The sequence below is a fragment of the Sciurus carolinensis genome, chromosome 15 (assembly GCF_902686445.1).
Source record: "Sciurus carolinensis chromosome 15, mSciCar1.2, whole genome shotgun sequence".
In the NCBI taxonomy this organism is placed as follows: domain Eukaryota; kingdom Metazoa; phylum Chordata; class Mammalia; order Rodentia; family Sciuridae; genus Sciurus; species Sciurus carolinensis.
In genome coordinates, this window is record NC_062227.1 from 60,381,907 (window position 1) to 60,405,859 (window position 23,953).

The window sequence follows — 23,953 nt, forward strand, 5'->3', positions numbered from 1 at the left end:
CTGCAGAACATTTTGAGCTCTAGAATATTTTGAGGCAAATGATTTTAGTTGTATGGTTTGCTCTGAAGTCTTGGGATTATTGTCTCACAGACAATGCCTGTAAAGTGAGACCCAAAACTATTCCTTTTCCCATCATCTTCTCTGACATAAGACTTCAAATTACCCTCCCCTTCACACACACACACACACACACACACACACACACACACACACACCATTTTACATCTACACCCTGAGGTGAAGAGGTTTAGAAGAAAGGGTTAGATAAGTTGAGAAGCAAGAACAAATGAAGAACACACATGGTCTACCGGAGATAAACACAATAAAATTTACAAATAGTGATAATAGATACTTTGATTTACACTTTGTCCTTTTCAATTCAGTCTTGTCTATTACTTCATCTCTTTACCCATGGTAGCTTTATAAGGCAGACAAGGCATATACACAATAGCAAAGAAAATACATGGAGTCAAATGATCTGGGCTCGAGAGTTGACTTTGGCTTTGCAATGTCTTGTCACTTAATTTAGATTTTTTTTTTCATCTATATGATGTGGATATTCACATCTACTTTAAAATGAATAAGAAGATTCTTCATAGTTAAGTGTGTGTGCGTTTCTTTATGAAAACACAGGTAAAGGGTATAATTGACTAATTTCCCAGATGAAATAGATCTGGAACCCAGATGAGCAGATAACATCACCCTGGCTTCTTCCACACAAGTACCCTTATCCATCATTTAGTCCTAGATCAAGCTACCATCCTGGAATTCACATTTAAATTCTCCAAAACACTGTAATGACTTTTCTGATAAAATGGAGGAATTTTCTGTAATTTTTTCTACTAAAGTATTTAATCACATGCTGTTTTACATGACTCTCCATTCGAAATGCACACTCATTGACAGTTGACCAGTGCTTATCAAATATAGCATGAATGGTACAGAGAATACCCCTTGGCACAGACAATTGTGTAAGATTCAGCCTCATTCCTCAAGATACAACTCAACAGGAAGTTTAACATTTCCTAAATTATATATATAACAGAGATGATGCATGAAATATTAAAGCTGACATTTATTTAACACTTACTCTGGGCCAGGCACTATTTGACATGACTTATTTCACACTTTAAATATCGCCATGCACCCAGTGTCCTGGTTATCTCCATTTTGCAGGTGAGGAAACTGAGAGTCAGAGAGGTAGTACCTGGGTGTTGCATATCCACAAAAATAACTGACCATGATTTTCCAAAGTATTTCTAGTCTTAGTGATATAAGACAAGCAGTAGCCTTCTATGAGTTTCCAGAGAGCACTGAGTGAATGCATGGTATAGAATGTTCTGTCACTCTACAACATAAAGATTACATTGCTTAGCAGGCTCCTAAATGCCAGTGGTGACCATAGAGTCTGGTGCTAAACATTTCTCATTTTCCCATTCCCCCTGTCTTATTTCTCTTTTTTTTTTTTTTTTTTTTTTTTTTTGCGGTGCTGGGGATCAAACGCAGGGCCTTGTGCTTGCAAGGCAAGCACTCTACCAACTGAGCTATCTCCCCAGCACCCCCCTGTTTTATTTCTGTTCCTAAGACTCAGAGGTGTTAGATATGATGTGTGGGAGGGAAATATTGAAGTTATACATCAACACACACTCACTAGCTGCCTACTTTGTTTTATTTGATGGAATTCCATCCTCCTGATTATACCAAGTATTTTTACATTTATTTAGGACACATATTTTAATAGCTGTTTTTAAGAAGAGCTTCTGATAAATGTATCTGAGCTCATCACTTTAATAGGATGAATGGGCACATCATGGAAATGTTATTAGTGTAGTTAAATATTTATTTGGTGTTGTAACAAAATGTAGGATTTTCATAGCCATAACCCAAGACAGATTCACAGTAGAATAAAAAAAGATTTACCATACAATACTACTAAGGTAGAAGTAGATGTGACATCTACCTATGGGGAAAAAGACCTTTCCTTGATTTCAAGACATAGATATATAACAAAAATAATAAATATAAAAGAGAAGTGAGTATGTTTGGAAGAAGACCAAGAGCTAAATATCAAGCACAGTGGATATTTATAAGAGGCAGAAACAGTTTTGAATGTGCCTGATCATCTGGAAAATATGCTTTAACCTGTGAGACCAGTGTGTTTTTCTTCATTACCATTTTGATGCTTTGAGTAAGCAATGAAGACATAATTTAATTAATTTACTTTTGACTAAAATAACTCAAGGTTGTTATTTAAAAGGCAGAGGATGGATTCAGAAGACTTAGGTAGACTAACATCGCGTCGCACATCAATGCAGTCCTTTAGTGTTTATCCAATTTGGTGTCCCTGTCCTGATCAATTGCTGCAGTTACATACATAAATGTTTCTTTTAATGTGAAATGTGCACAAAGAAAGTAAACTACATGGCACAACACTGCTTTTGTTCTATTTCCTTTATAAGATCTAAATAGATTCTGGAAGCACTAAAAGTTGGTACCTTAAAGTCTGTTTTAAAGACACAATGTGCGTTAGAAGTATAGTGAACAATGACAGTGATGATCTATGTCAAATATTTAACTTTAACCTCCCCAAATCCCCAGATTTCAATTAAAAATAAACTTAAGTTCAGAACAGACAGCTTCCAAAACTGGAGTTGACAGAAGGAAGCGGAGTTTGTCCTGGCGCTGATCCTTTTGCCTCACTCAGGAAAATTTATCAGCTAACGACCCCTTTGAACAACGTAATACCTAATTTTATTGATCATGTTTTAGATGTGTAATCAGCTTATGTAAACAGCATGACAGAAAAGAAGTAGAATCAGTGCTGTGTTCTCTTTTGCTGTTTCAAAAGAAATTTGGGGTTTTTTTTGCTGACTTTCTTGATAGTCTGTTTACATGTCTTGATTTACCAGTTTGCTAAGAGGTCATTTTTTTTTTTTTTTATCTCTTTGCTTATTTCCTACTTGTATAGTCAGAAGACACAACATCACTCAGCTACACAGCAACAGGCCTCAAACCAAACACAATGTATGAGTTCTCAGTCATGGTAACAAAAAACAGAAGGTCCAGCACATGGAGTATGACTGCTCACGCTACTACATATGAAGCAGGTATGTGAAGAAACACTGGCCTCAAAATATCTCCTTTTGACAGCTGATAGGGGAGTGGGAGTTGAAACTTACCACCTCGTGGGTGCTCAGTTACACCTTGTCCTATGTGAAATATTGTATCCTTTATAGTTCATAGTGCTTTCACAGCTAACTGTATCTCCCTACTCTAGGAAAGAAGAAGAAGAATCTCCAATGGATTAGATAAGTTGATTGGATGGATAATGTGTTGGCTTCTTTGTGGTGTTAACTCAGCAGATCTGAATAGGAATCTTTAGTACATTTAAGTGAAGAACAGAAATTCTTCCATTGAACAGTTGTGTCTTTGAACAACCATCATGTTAGCTATTTGGAAAGAAATTAAATACAAAATAATTACAACTCTATTCTCATGGATACTCACCCCAAGGAACCATAGCTGGATATAGGAAGAAGTTTCCTGGTGATTTTGTTCACTCTTTGGAAACGGGACAACATCATGATAAACCATTATGCGATTTACTATAAATTTTACTAGAGTCTCATTTACTATGGATCATAAATGTAGGGTTTATAACCTTAATAGGGATGCAATATACTTTGGCATTTATGGTTCACAGAAATCTAACATCTGAAAAATATATGCTTTTTAATTGGGTTTAATTGGTTTCTTGATATTATATCATAGTTCTGAGCAAACTGCACTATAGATTTTGAAAATACAAAAAGATTATGCCAACGAAGCATAATAACTTCAACTTCTCTGAATAAGTTGAATTTCTTTTTTCATTAGAATTTTTCCAGTGATATCGCAGTTCTAATTTTTATTTCAGACTATTATCTTAACTATTGGAGCTCCAGTATGAATGCGTTTATGTATATGTGGGTACTTCTTTCTATAAGAAATTTTCCAGTTAGTCTAATTTAATTTTGACATTCTCCTCTTCTAGTTCACATGTTCTACACGAATAGCTCCTCTTCTCAGAATTCTGCCCTGGGTGCCTGTGTTCAAAGCATCTTAGGAAGAATAAGACCAGCTGAATGAGCTCTGTGCTACGTGCTTTATTGGGAGATGAGAAAGGACCTTCTCTTCCATTTAACTTGAAAGGAGATGAATGTAGTTAAATTTAAATGAGTAAAAAGAATCTGATCTTCCCTGAAAGAGGAGTATAGCTTCAACTTAACACAAGAAAATGCATTCACTTACCCCTTCATAAACAGAATGCACACTAAGATCTGACTTGATAAATGCATCCTATTGATTTTGACTCGCCTGCCTGGCCTTGTGGGGAGGCCCATGGTGAGACACATTGCTGGCAAAAAGATATTAGCTTTCAGAAATGTGCTTAGTAGAAAGGGTGATTGTCAAATCAGATAATGATCTGGACAGAGGTGTGAATCGCATGTGGATGAGATCCCTGGATGATGAGGAGAAGCAAGAAGTAATTCACAGGTGTCTGTGGATTTTATAACTGTGAGGAAAAAAGGGAATGAAATGACTCTAGGTTTTCTTTCTAATTCTTTAGTTACACAAGGACTGAATGAGGCCACACTGTTAGGTGCTGAAATGGCTCGTGAGGAAGATAAGGGTGACTGGCAAAATTTTTCAAGTAAATGATTTCATTCTGTCCAGATGATGAATCCTTAATTTTATTCCGATTAAGCAAATGGAAAATAACAGAAAGGATACCTGAACTAATCAGGTCTGGGAAAGGGACAGAGCCAGCATTACTCTCATGTCTTAGAGATGAGGAACTGTTGGTCTGTCCTTGCAAGGTGCCACAGTAACTTGACTCCACTGTTCTCCTTCCTTGTATCTGAAATCCACTTTTCAAAAAGAGAGAGCTTAATTGGCATTTCTAAGACAGGACATCACACAGTTTAACACAGGGTAGGATGAAGACCTTAAAGTTCCCATATGATGTTACTACCAAGCTTGTAACACAGATGAGAACTTGTTTGCCAAAGGAAAAGCTTCTCTAACAGGAAGGAGAGCAAATGGGATGCCGGACAGACCAAATAACAATGCCCAAAATGGTTCCTGTGGCTGAAATCTTCCAAATCTTGAATATTAACCTCCATTCATACACTTCATGAAAAACTTCAAATGTGGAGAAAATTGTTGAAGAGACGGAAATAACACAGAGCACTGCTTGTCTGGTGGGCCAAGATATTAATTATGGGTTTTCTAACAGTATTCATTTGTAATTGTCAGGTCCTGAGATGAAGGCACTTGGTACAAAAGGCAGAGAATGTAGTCTGTATCTTTGACAGAATAATAATCCAACAAAGGAGAAAAACGTTTTGAAAAAATGCTGAAGTAACTTAAGAAATACAATCCCCAAATTTTGGGCAAGTTGAAATCAGAGCAAATAGATCGAAGTACAAATTCTGTCTGGAGAAATAAAGGGGGTGTCACAGTGCAAGGCTTGCTTATCTGTGTGCCGTGTGCATCCTCAGGTACCCATTGCGGAGACTTGGAAAGGAAAGAAAGAGTTCGTGCAAAGATAACCAAGCAGGTGTCAGAAAGACGATGTGTTCAAAAGACACTCCTGAATGGCTCAAAGTGATTGGAGCATGGTGTCATGGGACAATGAGGGGAAATGAGGCTACAAACAAAGCAGAAATCCTGTAGGGCGGTATTTAATTATTTATTTATACTTAACCTAGAGAGTCTGGATAGTCAAGGAAGAATTTCTATTTTTTTAAACTTACATTGTTTAGTTTTAGTTGAAAAAGAACAATTGTATATATTTAGGATACCTGTGGCATTTTGATTTATGTATTATAAATAGATTCAATCAAGCTAATTAACATGGCCATCATCTTACCTACATGTTATTCTTTTGTGGTAAGAATGTTGAGAACTTATCCTTTGAGGAAGTTTGAATTATACAATACATTATACCTAAGTATAGTCACCATGCAGTGAAATAGATCACTAAGACTCACACTCCCCTGTCTAACTGGATCTTTGTACCCTGGAGTCTTCCCTGTCCTTCTCTCTACCCGACCTCTGGTAACCCTGTTTCTGGAGCAGATCAGTGTTGTATTACTTGGGTTGGTAGGGATCTTTGAAGTTAAGGCCATATTATTTTTTCATATATTAAGTAATGATATACAGTTCATATGATAATCCAAAGCATTTGAGTCATTAATACTAATACCAAAATTTCTATTCCCCAGCATTAACAAAGCTTGAATAAAAAGAACATGCGCAGCACCTGAGATACTTTAGTTGTTAGATTACTTGTTTGAATCAGCAACTCTTCAATGATTTATTTTGGTTGCTAAAGTTAAAGAGTTGGTTTATGTTTTCTTGAATACCATAACAGATTAAGTGAGGCAATCTAATCGTCCTCTGTCTTCTAAGTACACATCAATTTGAATTTTAACATAGTTAAGGCAAAGTATATTTTGACTAGTTAAAAGGGTGTATCTATTAATTTATTCTATAATTGTGAAATTCCCTTTGATGCCTATTGTAATAATCTAGGTCAATTTCTGACTTTATCTTCTCTTCCCATTCATGGGCTAGAAAATAACTAGACTGAACTCTTTATGAGAATAATCTTCCTTTAAGGTACCATTGCCTCTGGTATTTTGCTATACCAAACCTTCTTTCCTTGCCACATGACCCTGATATGATTTGTACACATGCAAGCCTTTACGATTCCACTTGACTTATGCTTTTTCTTTTATTCCTCTCTTTTCTTTCTTCATTCTGATCATTCTGCTCCTCATCCCCTTCTTCTATTTTTTTCCCTCCTCTTTTGTATTTTCTACCTTCTCTTGTTTTCTTTGAATATTGAAATATATTGCTGGGCCTGGTGGTCCAACCTGTAATCCCAGTGGCTGGGGAAGCTGAGGCAGGAGGATCATGAGTTCAAAGCCAGCCTCAAAAACTTAGTGAGTCCCTAAGCAACTTAGTGAAACCCTATCTCTAAACAAAATATAAAAAGGCCTGGGAATGTGACTCAGTGGTTAAATAACCCCAACATGAATCCTGGTACAAAAAAATTGAAACGTAGTATGTACCTTGTCAATGTATTAAACTTAGGTGGAACTTCAGATAATGAAGTTATCTGTAATCAAGTGACTTTGAGGATCAGGGCATAGTAAAGAAAATGGTGTGTGATAGATGAGAATAATTGGTATCCCCTCTGTTTGACTCATATATGAAACTCTACTCAGGAAGAGATACTGAAAATAGAGTGTAGATAATGTACAGATTAACCCACAGAAGAATCAAAGGGAATGATAAATAATGATGATTTCTAACCTGGAGACCAAGTTCTACCTATCTTGCAATACACAGAGTTCATATTTAGATACCTATAAATTCCTCTAGAACCCGAACAGAGAGTCTGGATGTATTCTGAATCTCTTGTGTCAAAGTAAGGGGAACAAAGAGACTGTAACTAATAGATTTGAAGCGTTGTTAGCTAATTGGAAGAAAACTTGTCTTTCAAAGTATCAAGGATGAGGAAACTAGTTGGAAGAGACCTGGAAAATACTGGACTGACTCAGCCAGTTTGTTTCAAGCTTTAACATACACAAAACAGTGGGAGAAGTAGCTTCAAGAAGAGCAAGGTCTCAGGCTGTCCGGTTTCATACCAGGTTGAAATGAAGGCACTCATGGATAGTTTCTTACCTCCTCTGCTTAGTGTCTCTTTTGCCTTCTTGTTTAGAAGATGCCTAATATGTTACTGAGGCAATATATTTTTACCTGGGTTTTAATTCTTTTTTTTTTTCTGGTTTTTATGGAAATAATTGGGTGACATTTTCATTTATAAACTACAGTTGTAGCAGGATTCTCTCTTAAAGACGTGTAGCCGTCAGTCTCACTGCATGCATTTCCTTGTTCTTATAATGCTTCTTCTATTTTCAGTGTGAGCTCACTTGAAAACTTGGGCTGTGCTTATCTCCTCTAGGTGTGCACATATTCTGTTCTCTCTGCAGTCACACTTTCAGAAGTCAGTTAACTTCCATGGAAAGCCATTAATTTTTATATCTTTGTTTATGTAATTAAAAACCTTGAAAATGAATTGTACATGGCAAAATAAACATGATACAACTCATGATAGATTCTGAACATCAACTTTGTGATTAATAGTCTTACCAATGTCTGTTTCCCTTCATAACCAATGACAAGGCCTTGTCTCTGTCTCATCTTGCAGCCCCGACCTCTGCTCCCAAGGATTTGACAGTCATCACTCGGGAAGGGAAGCCTCGTGCTGTCATTGTGAGCTGGCAACCTCCCTTGGAAGCCAATGGGAAAATTACTGGTAAGCACCCAGGTTTCTTTCCCTGTATTGCCCTGACCTGGCCTGCAATTGCTTACCTACCCCACCCCACACACCACTTTGTGCCTTAGTTTCTATCTCAATATCTCAGTTCACTCCCTGACCCACCCTGTCTGTCTCCTCTTGGCCCCCACAGTCTGTAGCATTCCTGAATGGTGCAGGCAGATACATACACATGCACATTGCCTTCCGGTTACTTTGGGAGAGACAGGTATTTCAATTAGGATAGACGTTTTGTTTTTGATTCTGCGGAGCATTAAGGCAACTATCCGAGGGAATACTCTGAGTATAGATGACTGAAAGAAGCTAGGTTGTTTGGCAATTATGAAATACAAAAGATATTTAATGACCATGTGTTTTTATACAGCACATGCGAAGGAGGTTTGTCTGGGGATTTTTAATTTCTCACTTAGCTTTTAGCTTCTTACTTAAATCATAAGGTTCAGAAAATACTTAATATTGACTGACAGAAATTGAACATAATGAATATTTCACAGTGACAGATTTTATTTTGCCAAATATTGCTGATAACATCAATGCCTAATTAAAGCATCCATTAGAAGCCTGTAATGTTAATTTAGTATGAAAAATATAATGGAGTTCTATCAGAGATTTTGCATTTAAATGATCACTTTAGGCTTTTAATAGATGTCTCCATAGCATATAATTATTATGAAAAATATTGTATAACTCAAAATGTGCACATTATAGTCTAATTAACTTGAACCATTGGGTTAGGAACATGTAAGAGTCACTCCTGTTTCTTCTTTTTTACATTCAAGAGGTAGATAGCAGTACCATAAATTAACAACATGATTCAGTCACTCTGTGATACAGAGATAAGCTTGGAAATTGCAGTTTCAGATGGCACACTTACTTTATGTGAGTTACATTTTGATTTTTGCAAAATGAAAAGATAATGTGAAAATTCCAAAAGTGATTGAAATTTAAGTTGAAGATTTGTTTTCTCTAGGAAATTGCTCTTAGTGCAATAGCAAACAGAATTTTCATTTGAGCTGACAAATATGGAAAAAGAAGAGAGGCATAAAATGTCCCCAAATCTTATATGTTCTGTTGTCAGTGTGCCAGGCCTTTTAAAACCAAGGCTGGCTCATTCCAATTTTCTTTTATTCACCCTCTCAGTGTTATGATCTATTTTCATTGGTTCTGTTTCAGTACTTTTGTAGCTTTTGATTTATTTATATTTTGTTTCATCACAAACAGCTATTTATAAGTGTATGGTAAATCGATATATAATAAGTTTAAGAAGAAAAAACAAAATAGAAACTGTCTAAATAAAAGCAAGTTCTCATGGAAAAAATACATTTTTGGTAAAGGATAAAGTAAGTCGTATTCCCCACTCATTAAAATTCTCCACTCTTTCTTAAAAAAATCTCTTCAAATAGTCAGGTAAACAATAGAATGTGTTTTCAACTCTAAAAGAAAGACTAATTTTGCATTTCCAAGGGGGAAAAATAGAAGTCTGCCCCATATTAAGAAGCACAAATTAATCAAAACAATAAAATCTATATATTAATATTTCAGTGCATGTGAGGTAACCTTGTCCCCATACTTTATTTAGAGTTTTCTGTTCTGTTATTCTCACCAATAAAAATATATATGCTTTCACAGTGGAAAAATAAAAGTATGAGAGGTGATAGCTCTTGCCTTTAAAAACCATAGTCATAGGCCAGGTGTGATGTACTCCTATAATCCTAGTGGCTCAAGAGGCTTAGGTAGGAGAATCTGGGAGTCAAAGCCATCCTCAGCAGAAGGTAGGCACTAAGCAACTCAATGAGACCCTGCCTGCAAATAAAATACAAAAAAGGGCTGGGGATGTGACTAAGTGGTTGAATGCCCCTGAGTTCAATCCCTGGTATCAAAAAAAAAAAAAAAAAAAAAAAATGTGGTCACCTATTAAGACAAAATTATGATTATCAGATTGAGACGCTGATTCTGTTCAAAGAGAACAAACACAAAGAACCCTTAAGAAAACTTCTGTCCCATTCTTAATTTGGGTCTTCCATTCAAATTACTTCCAGAAAATAAGATAATAAAATATTCATAATACTAGGCCACAAGGCAGAGGACCCAGATTTGCTACACTCACTTTTAACAGAAATGCAAAGAAAAATGTGAGCTCTGCCCCTGCATGGCTCGGCCATATGTGCTTCTAAGGGATGTGCTCCCGGTGACCAGTGTTGCTTTTTATTTTCCTAAGTCCTTCATGTAGACAGCAGTAGTACAGTTGGTTAAGAACCCAGTTTTCTAAGGGGTGTGCTTGGACAGGTCATTTAAGGTCCCTGAGCCTTTCTCACTTTCTCATATATAAAATGAGGATAGAAATAGAACCTCTCTTCTTGAATTGTTGTAATAATACAGAACTGAGAACAGTCTCTGATGCCCAGTGTAGTATTATTCCAATTTGAAATCCATTCTAGAACAAGCCTTTACTAAGGTGCTTTGCATAGAACCCAGACCATCATTTTATAATTGCTTCTGAAAGAGTAAATAAAAAGTACCAAAGAAGAAATTCAGATAATTCCAGTGTCTAAATTCCCTGATTATAATCTGGCAACTAAGACTATATATTCAGAAGACGATGATTCAGTATACATTAAACATTTATTACATGCTTAGCATCCTGCTAAGCATTTTAGTATTGTAAATGATCACATATTCCACTATTTCTTATTAAAAATAGCAATTAGTGTATTCTGCGTACATAACTCATCCAAACTCAACTAAACAAGAAGTAGCAAACCTGAGATTAGAAACTTGACTTCTCAATGATTATACTGTGTTTTGCTCCAACTTATTATATTCCACTGTCCTAAATCAATGAATCTCACCTGAGTTTTAATTTAGTTTATCTGGGAAGGGACAGAACATAGTATTGTTTGAAAGCTTCTTGAGTGATTTTTATGTATGATTAGAGTTTTGAAACATTGCTCTGAATAAATGCAGTGCCCAACACTGTTTAAGTCAGGGACAACAGATGAGAGAGGAAGTGGGTATTTCAGAGACTGTTTCTTTATCTCTACAGTCTCGTGGCTAAGGCCACTGTCTTTCTGTGTCATTTGCTACTCAAATTCAGTTCTTCTCCTTTTGAATGCTCTTCTCTCATGACTTCTATAAAATCATGTTCTTCCCACTTCTGGGGCTAGAGCTTCTGTCTGTCTCATCTGTGGACAGTGCTTCTACCTGTTCTTCTGTGCTGCTTCCTGGAATGAAGGTCTTCTCATTCCTCTTGTTACTTTCTCTAGAGAAGTGTCTATATCAGAATCCATTGATAGTAAATACCCACTTTATCTCTGAAATCCGTATCTCCTTCCAAGAAGTTCTAAATACACACATCCAACTTCTTATTAGACATCTGCATGATCCTGTCTTATTGACTCCTTCTTCTCTTCTCCAATGTCTCCTCTCTTATCTTCCTTTTCTTCTTCTGTCACCCACTACAACTGGCCAAGTAACGTTATTGTGTTCTCTAGTAGGTTTAAGACCATCCAAGATTGCGAGCCCCTCTGGCACTCAAATTGGATTCAAAGGTGTCTAATTTTCTCACTCCCATCTTTTCAAAAGCTTCCACCATTTATTCAGTTGGAAAAGTTGGAAACTTGGTTATCTTGACTTCTTCTTCTTCATCCCCTTTCTGTATAATCATGAAAGAAAATCTAAATGCTTTTAGTCAATGATGGAAGCTCCATGAGGACAGGTTTTGTTTAGTACTCTCTTCCCAGTAGCAACATTCCTAGCCAGGCACATGGGTGCACACCTGTAATCCCAGCAGCCTGGGAGGCAGGATTACAAATTCAAAGCCAGCCTCAGCAACTTAATGAGGCCCTAAGCAACTCAGTGTGACGCTGTGTCTAAATAAAATATACCAAAAAGGGCTAAGGATATTGCTCAGTGGTTAAGCACCCCTGGGTTCAATCCCCAGTACCAAAAAAAAAAAAAAAAAAAAAAAGAAATGAAAAACCCAGCAAAACAAATACACGCACACATTCTTGACAGTTAGCAGGTAATTAATAAACGTTTGCTTGTTAGGTAGATCAATCACTGAATTGTAATTAAATATATTCTCTCTGTTTGACTTGAAGCCAAAGCTCCTGTTCTTCTAAGAAACTTCCTTTGTATTCAGTAATGTTATGAAATAAATGAATAAATAAATTTATAATATTCAGTATGTAGTTACTATGTAAAAAGATGATAAAATAAAAACACCACATTATGTTTTTAAAATAAATTGTCTTGCAGCAACCTGTTTTAAGAGGAGGAAATTGAAGGTTGTATGACCAGTGAATTGTCGGGGTTTCTGAGACCCCCAGCCTTAGGCATGGTCAAGATGGCGCCTGACGCTGAGCCAAAAGTGGCCAGCTATACAGTAAACAACCAGCGAATTCCAATGATTGGCTAGTTAACGATGTGATTAGAGCATGCCCCCCTCGTGTACCTATCCTATGCTTGCAGCTGTCCGCGTTTATCTCGTGTACTCTCCCCTGATTGGTTGAAGTGTATATAAGCCTGGTGGGTGGGAGAGTAGGGAGGAGAAGCTGAGGAAGAGGCAGAAGCGGCGGGGGCTGAAGAAGAGGAAGAAGCGGAAGAAGCGGCGAAGGCGGAGGTTGAAGCCAAGCTGGAAGCTGGGAGTACGCGGGAGCTGGAAGAAGCTGGGAGAAGGGAAGCTGGGAGTGCGCAGAAGCTAGGAGTAAGAGAAGCGTAGGAGAGGGACTGTGCACAATAAACTTCCAAAGCTTCAGACATTTGTCGTGTCTCTCTCTGCGGCCAGAGGGGACGCGATAGTGAATGGTAGGGCTATGGCTTCAGGTCAAGTCTTCCTGAGTCCATAGCTTGCAGCTTCTGATCATAGAGAAGGAAGAAATAGGTCCTACTTTCCTTATGCACCCACCTGTGTACACGGCTATCATAATCGATTCTTTCTAGATTAAAAGAGTCCTTGTTGGGTTGAGCTTCATGTTGGTAAGAGTCATGTTACATAGCTCAGTCTTCCCAGTTCTTAGCAGTCCTACTGATCCATGGAAGTGAATCAGTATCAAGTAAGAAGAGTGGGAAAGAAAGAAGAGAGGAGAGGTGGAACTGAACACATTCTGACACTTTGCTTCTAGAATTGCAACTACCTCTTTGTATAAATAAGGTCAAAATGATGGATGTATGATGTTACATTTTATACTTATTAGACAAATGTGAATCCAATATAGAAATGTCTAGTCGGGTCAACAATCACAGATCTTACAAACTATGATCGGACATAATACCTTGTAATTTGACTAATTGCAGTGGGTAAGAGACTGCAGAAAAAGAATGGAGAAAGATACTGAATTAGGGACAGAAAAATAAGTATACAGTTACATAAAGTTACTGAGGAAACAATGGTTTTCTCCAAACTTTGTGGTTGTATGGAAATCTGTAAGACTTTAATGATGGATTTAGTATCTTCCGAATATTTCAAACTTCACCCGCAAGTGTAGTGTGCTTTCTCTAGGGTCATTTCTTAGAGTTCAATGATTCAATCAGTTTGTAGTCTGTTTCTATGTTTCTATCCTCCATCTTACTTCTCAAATTTGAAAAAAAAAAGAAGAGAGAGGGTAGGTTTCCCTACTAATATAAGGAAATGGCTCAGATGATAATTCGAATTGTCAGAACTTAAATCTCAAATGTTCACCTTTACTTGATTCTAGAACTACCATTTTAAAATATCCATAGGAATAATTTTTACATAGGTAAAATCACAGTGAAGATAAATATTTCTCATTTGATAAATGATTAAAATTGGAAATTAGTATAGCTGACCTGGAATGGGATTGGAGTTCTTCAAACTTGTAGTTTATCATATACTTAAAACAGTCCAGGAAAGCTTGAACAATTTCAGTAAGTGCCATAAATATAAAACTTAGCTGCTTAGAGGATACATGATTTCATTTAATAAGTGAGTTTCAATACCTATTATGTGAAGACTATTTTATTAGGTTTTTTGAGGAATCAAAAAGTAATATAAGAAATGGCTTCTGAACTAAATGAATGTTTTTATCCTTTTGAAGAGATAAGACATGCACATAATAAAAATTATTATTTTTTCTTTGCCAGTACCAGGTGCTTCTTTTCAATAGATAGAGTTCTTTAGGGAGACTGCTCCGGACCAAAGAAAATGAGGATATTTTGTTGATATTGATGATGGCAAGTGAGTTATAAAGAGATGAGAGAAGACAATTGCTTTATCCAATGATATTTTACAGTCCATTTTGAATTATAGCCTCCTAATTTTAGTATTTACCAGGGGAAAGAATCAACTTCAACAATTAAAAGTTTTGTAGCATTCTTTGTATTGGTAAATCTTTTACTTCTCTTGAGCTCTCAGCATCTTAAGACATTTTATTTGCTACATTGACGATATTGAAAAATATAGATTCCATGTCACCTATAGCAGTAATTCCTGACCTTCTTGATCACAGAAAGCATCCAGGTACAGATTACTGGATTTATCCTAACCTATTGTATTAGGTGTCCATTGCTATGTATCAATATGACTACAAATTTAATAACTTAAAACAGTATGTATTTGTTATCTCCATTTTTTGTATGTCAGTAAGAGCATAATTTCACTAAGCGCTGGGCTTTAGGTCTCTTACAAGATAACCAATCAAGGTGTTAGCCTGGCTGAAGTCTCATCTTTGGTTTGACTGGGAAAATATTTTCTTTGGAACATGTGGTTGTGAATGAGAATAGCTTTCTTACTGACTGTTGGCCAGAAACTATCCTTTCTTCCTGAAATATGGTCTTCTCCATGTAACAATTTGCCTTAACAAAGCCAGCAGAGGAAAGAATCTAGAGTCTGCTAGCAAAACAGAAATCATAATCTTATGTAACACAGTCATGGAAAAGCTTGCCCATCACATTGGCTGTATTCTCTTGGTTAGAAGCAAGGTTTAGAACTCATCTAAACTCAGAAAGGATCACACAAGGGTGTGCATACCACGGGATAGGAGAAATTGGGGACCATCAAAGACTGTTCACCATAAGTATTGAATCAAAAAAACCTATCATGGGGTCTATTTTTCATAAATTGTAAGCACCCTTCAGATAATTCTTACGATTCTGCAGATTTGGGAAACGCCAAACTAAGGGAAATATGAAAATCAATATAAAACTTACAAGTTTGCAAGCATTGGTCAGATTTGAGGAGACATGAGCTTCTCACTATTTGGAGTTTATAACTTTGCTTGCCTCCAGAACCTAAAGGAAAGAGTATCTAGTTCAGAGTCCAGGATGCGTGTCTCAAACTAATGTGTCATTCTATAAAGCACTATGGAATTAAGTGATGAGTGACAAAAATCATAAACGCCTTTATACAATATTGAAATAAAAGTTTATAGAAAGGAAAGCCCATGATTGAGGAAGGTTTCATAGGTCAGATGTAGCCTAAACTAAACTGATGGATGGGTGTGATTTGGGTAGAAAAAGTAAGAAAACACAGAATGTCCCAAGAATAAGAGGGGAGAGAGAATAAGCATGATAAGCAGAACAGTCTTACCTGCTGAGATGGGGATACCCTGGGTAATTAGATCAGAAGGGAAGTGGGTGTGAGTCAGAGACCTTGGTGGCATAACCATGGCAGAGATCTAGGAGTGAAGGTTCTCAGTGCAGGTTGGAGACACAGGCACTCAAAATGAAAGAATAAGTGAACTCAAGGAAGTCAACTATAAGAAAACAATTTACAAATAATCATTAAATGTGTGAGAATAGACCTAAGGACTTTTGTGGCCAATTCAATGTCGATATCATAGCAGAAATTTGGCAGCAATGGAGATCACTACCATGTTCATGTAATAAAGGCATTCATGAGGAGCCCTTCTGCACTGCTAAGTGATAGTGTAATATAAAAATTATTAATTAATGCTTTTAAATTAGAGCTAGCTAACAAATTGCCTAAGTCTAGTGTGAGCATACGAATATTTTAGAGGGATACCTGGGTGCATATCAGACTTTCATGACTGAGTACACTGTTAGCATTCAAATAACTTGGCCCCTAACATGGAGAATTAATAATACTAACACCTAGAGTTATCCAGCAGTGATTATTTATTTGTCTAACTGGGCTAGAATAGGGAAAATAGTATTGGGGTTTTCATATAGTGGTACAGGCTATCATTCCAACCCTTTTACCAACTGATGTTCATCATTTGTGATGATATACTGCCCTTGCCATCATCACATAATCAGTACAACAAATATGATCATTTATTTTTATAATACTTGAAACAAGTACAGCACATACTTTCTAATAAATTTTTATTATTTAAGTGCAAGTCAAAATAAGTGTTACTTATTTTCATTATTGAATTGCTGCAAAAGTTATGCAAACTTGCTCTTTCTTTATATTTTTATCATGCTTATGTATTAGAGAGATTTATGGGTAGCAGAGAGCACACATTTTTAAATGTAGAAGATATTTCTATTTCTAATGGCCTAATTCCATTTTCTGATTCTGTACATTGAAACAATTATTTACCTAATCCTTGCAATACGAAAAGAAATTACTTGTTAAAGTGAACACTGTTGTTTAAAGATTGAACACATAATAATCATTGCCAATTATATTTGGGAAACATGGGTGTTGGAAGCAAAACCGTAACATCTAACCCATACGCTAAATGAAGCTGCATCTGTCTATTCATGCAGCTTACATCTTGTTTTATACTTTGGACAAGAACATACCCATCGATGACTGGATTATGGAAACAATCAGCGGTGACCGGCTTACTCATCAAATCATGGATCTCAACCTGGACACTATGTACTACTTCCGAATTCAAGCACGAAATGCAAAAGGCGTGGGGCCCCTCTCTGATCCCATCCTCTTCCGGACTCTGAAAGGTTTGACTCACTTCCTGTTATGCCTTCCTTTCCTATGGGATTCTGTAAAATGGCTCTGCAGTCTGAGTTGGAAACTGCCTGACACCATTTCTGTTGGCAACATAGCTTTCATGGATATTCAGAATAAATTAAAATGTATCTTTTATGTTCAAAGCCAATATGTCAAAGAAAGGTGTATTGTATTCTCACAATTTTTGCCATCACCACAAGGCAGAAATATTTAATTTGATGTTTTTATTTATAATCCTTTTGGAATCTTGTATTGATTTCATATACATTGAGTCTATTCAAAATATAATGAAACCCTTCAGCCCTTTTATGTAAGGGAATAAAAATTAAAATGCATTGAATGGCATACTATTGCCAACTTTAAATATTTTCTTTCGGGAATTGTCATCCTTATATATTAATGGAAATTTTGATGTGGCAAGGCAGAAAATTTCTAACAAAATGAGTATATTTATTTTAAATTCCTGAAGTAGCACCAGTGAAAAAAATCTTGTAATATGATTAGAAGAAACCTCCATATATTTATAATACTATACATAACTACTCAATTTAAACATAGTTATATGTTCATAAAGAAAAGTGCTAAAACCAAAGAATAGTGAGCACATTAAAATGATTTTCATATAGGCCCTTAGTATTTTAGATCATGGTATTTTTTTTCTTAGAAACAAATAGTGTCAAGAGCCTCAATCACTTAACAACAGAAATTAATTTGAATGTTTCATAGCTGATATTTAAAGATGTATACTTATGTAATGATGTGCACTGTTTTTAAGAAGTATAGGTCTGTTTTTAAGAAGTATAGGCCTGATAATACATAATGGCAAACAACTATGATTTTAAAAACATATAAATGGTTGATATTTTCACCCATTTATTTGACATACTAAAAGAAATGTCTAAAAATAACTGTGTAGTCAGTTTCTCATTTCTCCTAGGAAGATACCCTGACAAATAGTGGACTTTTAAATTCTCATGAGTGAGCTATTCAAAAGCTGGATTTTGATAACAGCTAGTCTGAGAGTTTGCCAAGAGCATACAAACTAGCATTCAGCCTAAGCTTGCATGACAGTTCTTAATGATGGAGCAGAATTTAGGAGGGAGGTGGGGAAGAAAGGAGCTAATCTGTGTCTACCCTGGTTTGGAGGACTTCATGTCTAAATCAGGTTTTACTCCAAATGAGCGATCGAAAGGCAGCCAGTTATTCATTTTGTGGGAGCATGAAATGTAACTAGATAATGTTTTGCAAACGCTTCATCTTTATCCGTAGATGAGTGCCAAATTAATTTCATGCCCACAATGTGTGCCAACTAAGAGATCTCAGGGAGGGTTTAAGATGACTTAAGGCATCCAAATGTATTAAATAGCATTGTGATAAGATATCACAGGACACACAGGCCCACATTGATAACCAGTCTGTAGATTAAGTATTATATTCAGTATTTCCTTTCTCTGTGTTTATCCTAAGTGCACTAAACTCATCTACAAAATTATTTTCAAAACTAAAAACAAGTTCAAGTTCAGGAATTTGTTCTATAACATGATAGTCTGTAAGAACTATGTTTAATACCTAGATTTTATGTTTAATATTATCTATCACAATTATATCCCGCTCAATAATAGATTTTTAAACCAACATTCCTCATATTGTAAAATAAGTTTCTGATGTCTTGGTTGCACTCAAAAATACTGACATTGCTCATCTTCATCAATATATCACTTGTCCGTGTATGCATCTTGCATGTCACTTTCAATGACAAGTGTTCAGACCACTAAATTTCCTATCATAAGAGATTTAAAAACACAATTGACCAGATCTATACCAGTGATATAAAATCATGCTATTGCTCTCTGATTTAAGATTTTCAATTCCCATTAAAACGTAAGTAAGCCGCATTAAAACGTAAGTCCTCTTTTCATCAGAATGTAACTTTGTTGGACACAGAGAAAGGCTTAGATATTTTTGTGAAGCTCAGGAAATTCCCAGTAGTCTGGTGGGTAATGGGCAACTGTTCCATTGCAAGTCATGCCCCAGGCAGGTGTCCACAAACCTCATTCTTTCATATTCTGTCTTTGCAAAAAATAGCAGCCTTTTCTACTTGAGATTAGAGTTTTATCTTTTTGGCATGTGCAACCATCCTGAGAGGTTCAGAACACTCAATCAGTAATCATTGGTTAATTAAAATGGAATTTATAATTAGGAAAGGATTATATTCCTATACACTTTTGTACATACATACATGTGCTATACTTAACTCTTTCTTTAGAATGTTAACTAAAATAATCTTGAACTTGATTCTCTGACCAAATACCTCTCTTGCCCACATCCTCCCCTAGCTTCCATTGGGATATGCACACACTACAAAGACCTGAAAGCCATGGTCTGTATCTATTATGGCTCCTCCTTCTGATTAAAGTATGTATTTCTGTATTGGCCTATGAGAGTAACAGGGAGGAAGGATATTCCTAATGGAGTGAGCCACAGAAAATTTCTCTAGAACAAGGGAGGCATTTCTTAGACACAAAGGAGCAGAGTGTTCAGAAGTGATGTTCCCAAAGAGTATGGTCTATTCTCTGGGCATCCTTAATCATTTTTCTGATGAAATGTACCCCTCCCTCACTGAGTGATAATACACACCAAAAGCTCTGTACCAGAATAGAATAAAAGGTTTAGTGTTCAAATTGTTTCATGACAAAATACATGATTTTTCTGACATATGACATGGACAATTAAAAATTCATAATACAAATCACAAGATTTTGAAGCCATTATTTATCTTAAATAAAAAAATAATTGTTAGAATTCATTTGGCCCCAGTTGAGAAATACTCTTTGGTACTTAACCATGTTGGAAACATTCAAAATTTCTCAAGTTATATTCAGTTCAGCTTTGTTAACAGAAAGCAAATACAGAACATACATATTTACTTATCACTCGTTAAGAACATCAGTTGCAAACACTGTACTCAATGTGATTAAGGGTAAAGGACGAAACAAAGAATGGATTTGAGATATGATTGGTTTTCCCTGCTCTCTCTCTCTCTCTCTCCATCTCTCTATCTCCCCCTCTCCCTTCCTTCCTCCCTCCCCCTTCCCTCCTTCCCTCTGTTTTTTTTTTTTCCAACATCTTTCTGAACAGCTCTTTACTAAAGGTGAGAAGTTGATTAGGATTCTTGCAGGAGTGTATCCTACTCTGGATGGCAAGCTGGTACAGGTCACATACTGTGTGGCTACTTATGACTCTAAAATATTCAACCTTTTCCTTACTAGAGACCTGGGATGATGCTTCTGATAACACAACTTTCTTCCTCAAAGTCTCAAATTCCTTTTCTCCATACGCTACATATAATGCAATTGCCACTCAAAAGAACCTGTCTTCAGCAACCCCCTAACACTATAATAAAAGTATTTTGAGAAGTCATTAGTCTTCAATGGGAAATGGAAGATAAAATCAAGATAAAAATTAAATTGTAGTGATTAGTTTATAAAAGATTAGATTAGAAAGCCTGGTGGATTTTCTAAAAATATTAAATTTTGAGAAGATAGAAAGCTATTTATAAAACTCATTTAAAACTTGCATAGAATATAGGATCTTAAGCACTGAGCCTTGAGGGAGCATGAAGACCAATAAGCCTTGCAGATCTACTATACAGTATAGTTCGTATAGAAAACAACACTGTATTGTACACTTGAAATTTACTAAGAAGATAGAACTTACATTGTATTCTTTTCACAAAATAATGAAGAAAAAATAAGGGTGGTAGGAGGAAGCTTTGGGAGTTGATGGATAGGTCTACGATGTTGCTGATGGTGATAGTTTCACAGGTGTATACTTATCTCCAAACTCATAGTTGTACACAGTAAATACGTACAGCTTTGGCTTTCAACCATATCTCAACAAAGTGTTTTCTTAAAAAATAAAGGCTTGTAGCATCTTAATTAAATCAACATCCTTGAAAAAAATATATATATACACCTTTGGAAAATTATAGTTTTCCAAAGAGGAATTCAAAATCCAAAGTATTTTAAACATTGTTAACTTTTCAAAGAATATGGATACACATCATTTTAAAATGAAGGAAGTTGTAATCAATCTCTGGTTTAGAATCTGTCCCATGATGTAATAGACATAAACCTTGTTCATCTGAAAGGGTATTTTTTTTTCAACAGCATCATTTCTTAAGTGTTTTAATTCTGTTGAATGTTTATTGAACAATTAAGTGTGCTCTTTGGTTTATAAAAGGACCACAACTGACGCATATCTGCTTAAGTATTTCAAACAATGTTGCTAGATTTACTATGAGACCACCGTACATAACAAGAGAACAGGCTATGTTACATGCTATTCCCTATGATATTTTTCTCATGTAAGCTTAATTGACATAAATACAAAGCAAACCAGCCAGTATAGTATTCTACCCATCAATTTCGAGAGCAATTGAGTTAAAATGCCCCCAAACACTCAAAGCTCAAAGACAGTCAAATATATTTGAAATAACCAAATGAGGAAGCCTTTCAAAAATCTGCATTGGCTAAAATGCCATATCACAATTTTTAGAAATCTTAAAAATTTACGTTCTGTTTGGTTTCATTTGATTGAAAAAAAGCCACCTTTTTAAATCTTTGAGTTATTTTTAAAATTAAAAGACCATTACTCACAACTCACCTGAAGTTATGAACAAGAGCTATCTTTACAAGTTCTCAAGATCTAGCAAACCATTAATATTATTTCATATTGATGATGAATATCATCATATGATATGATGATGATATGTCAATATCATATCACTATTTTGCTCCATTCATTTAAGACTTGGGCAAACTTTCTCAATAAAATAACTGAATACAGAAAATAGCTCTGTGCACTTTACTTAAAATATATATGTGTGATAATTACTTGATAACTGCATCCATATTTTGTTTACAATCAATCCTCGTTTTAATTCAACTTAGATGATGATGGTTTGAATTTATGTTTAAAGGATGTGATCAAATAAGATATTTTCAGTCTGTTTATGTAGTAAAAACATTATTTTCCATTTTTTCTTGTGACTGCTTAATTAATAGAAACAATCACATATAACGTTGGATCTTTATCAATTTTATTTCAATAGTTATTGATCTTGATATGAAAACATGTGAACAAAACCGTTGATTTGGTATGTCAGTTTTCTTACTAGCATCTGTCAAAGTCTAATAATATTATCTTTTTTTTTTTTCTTCCACAGTGGAACACCCTGACAAAATGGCTAATGACCAAGGTATGGTGACTCAATCTGTCATTCTTTCTTTCTTGCATCAGTCCTATGTGTTGAAAATGTCAGTCATTACTTTGCATTCCTCTTTTCACCTGGACCATACACCTGATGAGGCAGACATCGGGTGATGATTAATCTTGTTAATGAAGTTCTGCTTGGCTGAGGCTGTGGCTCTGATAGGGAAGATGTAAATTTTCTTGAGAGGAAATTGTTTTGTCTCTATTCTGAAGGACCAATTAAAATGTCAAGCTTCTTTGTATGAAATAAATTTTTAGTCTCTGTCTGCACTTCTGAATAATTCACATTAAGTATAATTAAGCTCAGCATAATTTTCAAGCTGCTCTTGCACCCTTTCATGAGCTATGGAGGAAAGTTCTGTAGTGCTATATAAATCATATGTGCTTTTCCTCTGCAATGAGCTTCTTTTAATAAATAAAAACAAAGTTAGGTCAACTTTTTTAGGCATTCTCATCGTTTATTTTGAAGCCAGCAAGCTTTCATTGCATGCACCAGATGCTGGTCTATCTTAGAGTATTTTCTCTTCCTTCAGCTGAAATTTGATTTGTATAGAGAAACAGGGGTGGGTTTACACAAAGGAAAATGGAGATAAATAAGAGTTATCCTTCAACTCAGAAGTAGATAAGAATTTGTTATTAATATGATTGGTGTACTAACTGATAAATTAGGATTCTACTATCTTTACAGTGAAGACGACTAATAAGCTGAGAGAACAAAATGAGTTGATGAGCTTCACTTTTCCAGCATAGATTGCTTTTTTAAGGGGGGAATTTGGAAATACTAATAACTGGTTGTAGTTAATGTTTGTTGCTTCAGTGTTCATAGTAGTTTGTCTCCTGCTTTGGACATCTGTGCTTTGGACATCTCAGCCCAACTGACTTGCAAACATCACTTCTCATAAAGTACCATGTTGTGATATTAGTGGAAAACATTCTTTTTAACATGAATATTTCTGAACAATATTAAATCTGGATGTTGGCTCTCACAAACAACAGATGGCTACCCACCTGAGGAGTATTTTATTCAAAGATCCAGGGTGGTTAGATTTTTCTCTGGGTCCCTATGACAGGCCTGTATGTAATAGCACATGGCCGAGGTTTCAGGATGAGGCAGGAGGATCAAAAATTCCAAATAAGTCTCAGCAACTTTTCATGTGGCCCTAAGCAATTCAGCAAGACCCTGTCTCTAAATTATAAAAAAAAGGGTTAGGAATATGGCTCAATGGTTCAACACCCCTTGGTTCACTCCCTGGTACCAAAATAACACTAAACAAAAAAACAAACAAAAAGACTTCTTTTGGTCTACCTACTCCTGCTTGCCTCTACTGGAAATTCTCTGAAGATCATATCCACTAAATAGCACTATTTTTAAAAATAATTCATGAGTA

At 35.7% G+C, this 23,953-nt stretch overlaps 1 protein-coding gene across 1 annotated transcript in view; it reads left to right on the forward strand.

Annotated features, from left to right (window-relative positions):
• Nucleotides 1-23,953, forward strand: part of Dcc (DCC netrin 1 receptor) — a 1,110,494-nt gene that overhangs the window by 986,090 nt on the left and 100,451 nt on the right. The window contains exons 18-21 of the mRNA XM_047526548.1: nt 2,969-3,107; nt 8,264-8,371; nt 17,087-17,281; nt 22,519-22,551. Coding sequence (XP_047382504.1) covers nt 2,969-3,107; nt 8,264-8,371; nt 17,087-17,281; nt 22,519-22,551 — 475 coding nt within the window. The remainder of the gene's footprint in view (nt 1-2,968; nt 3,108-8,263; nt 8,372-17,086; nt 17,282-22,518; nt 22,552-23,953) is intronic.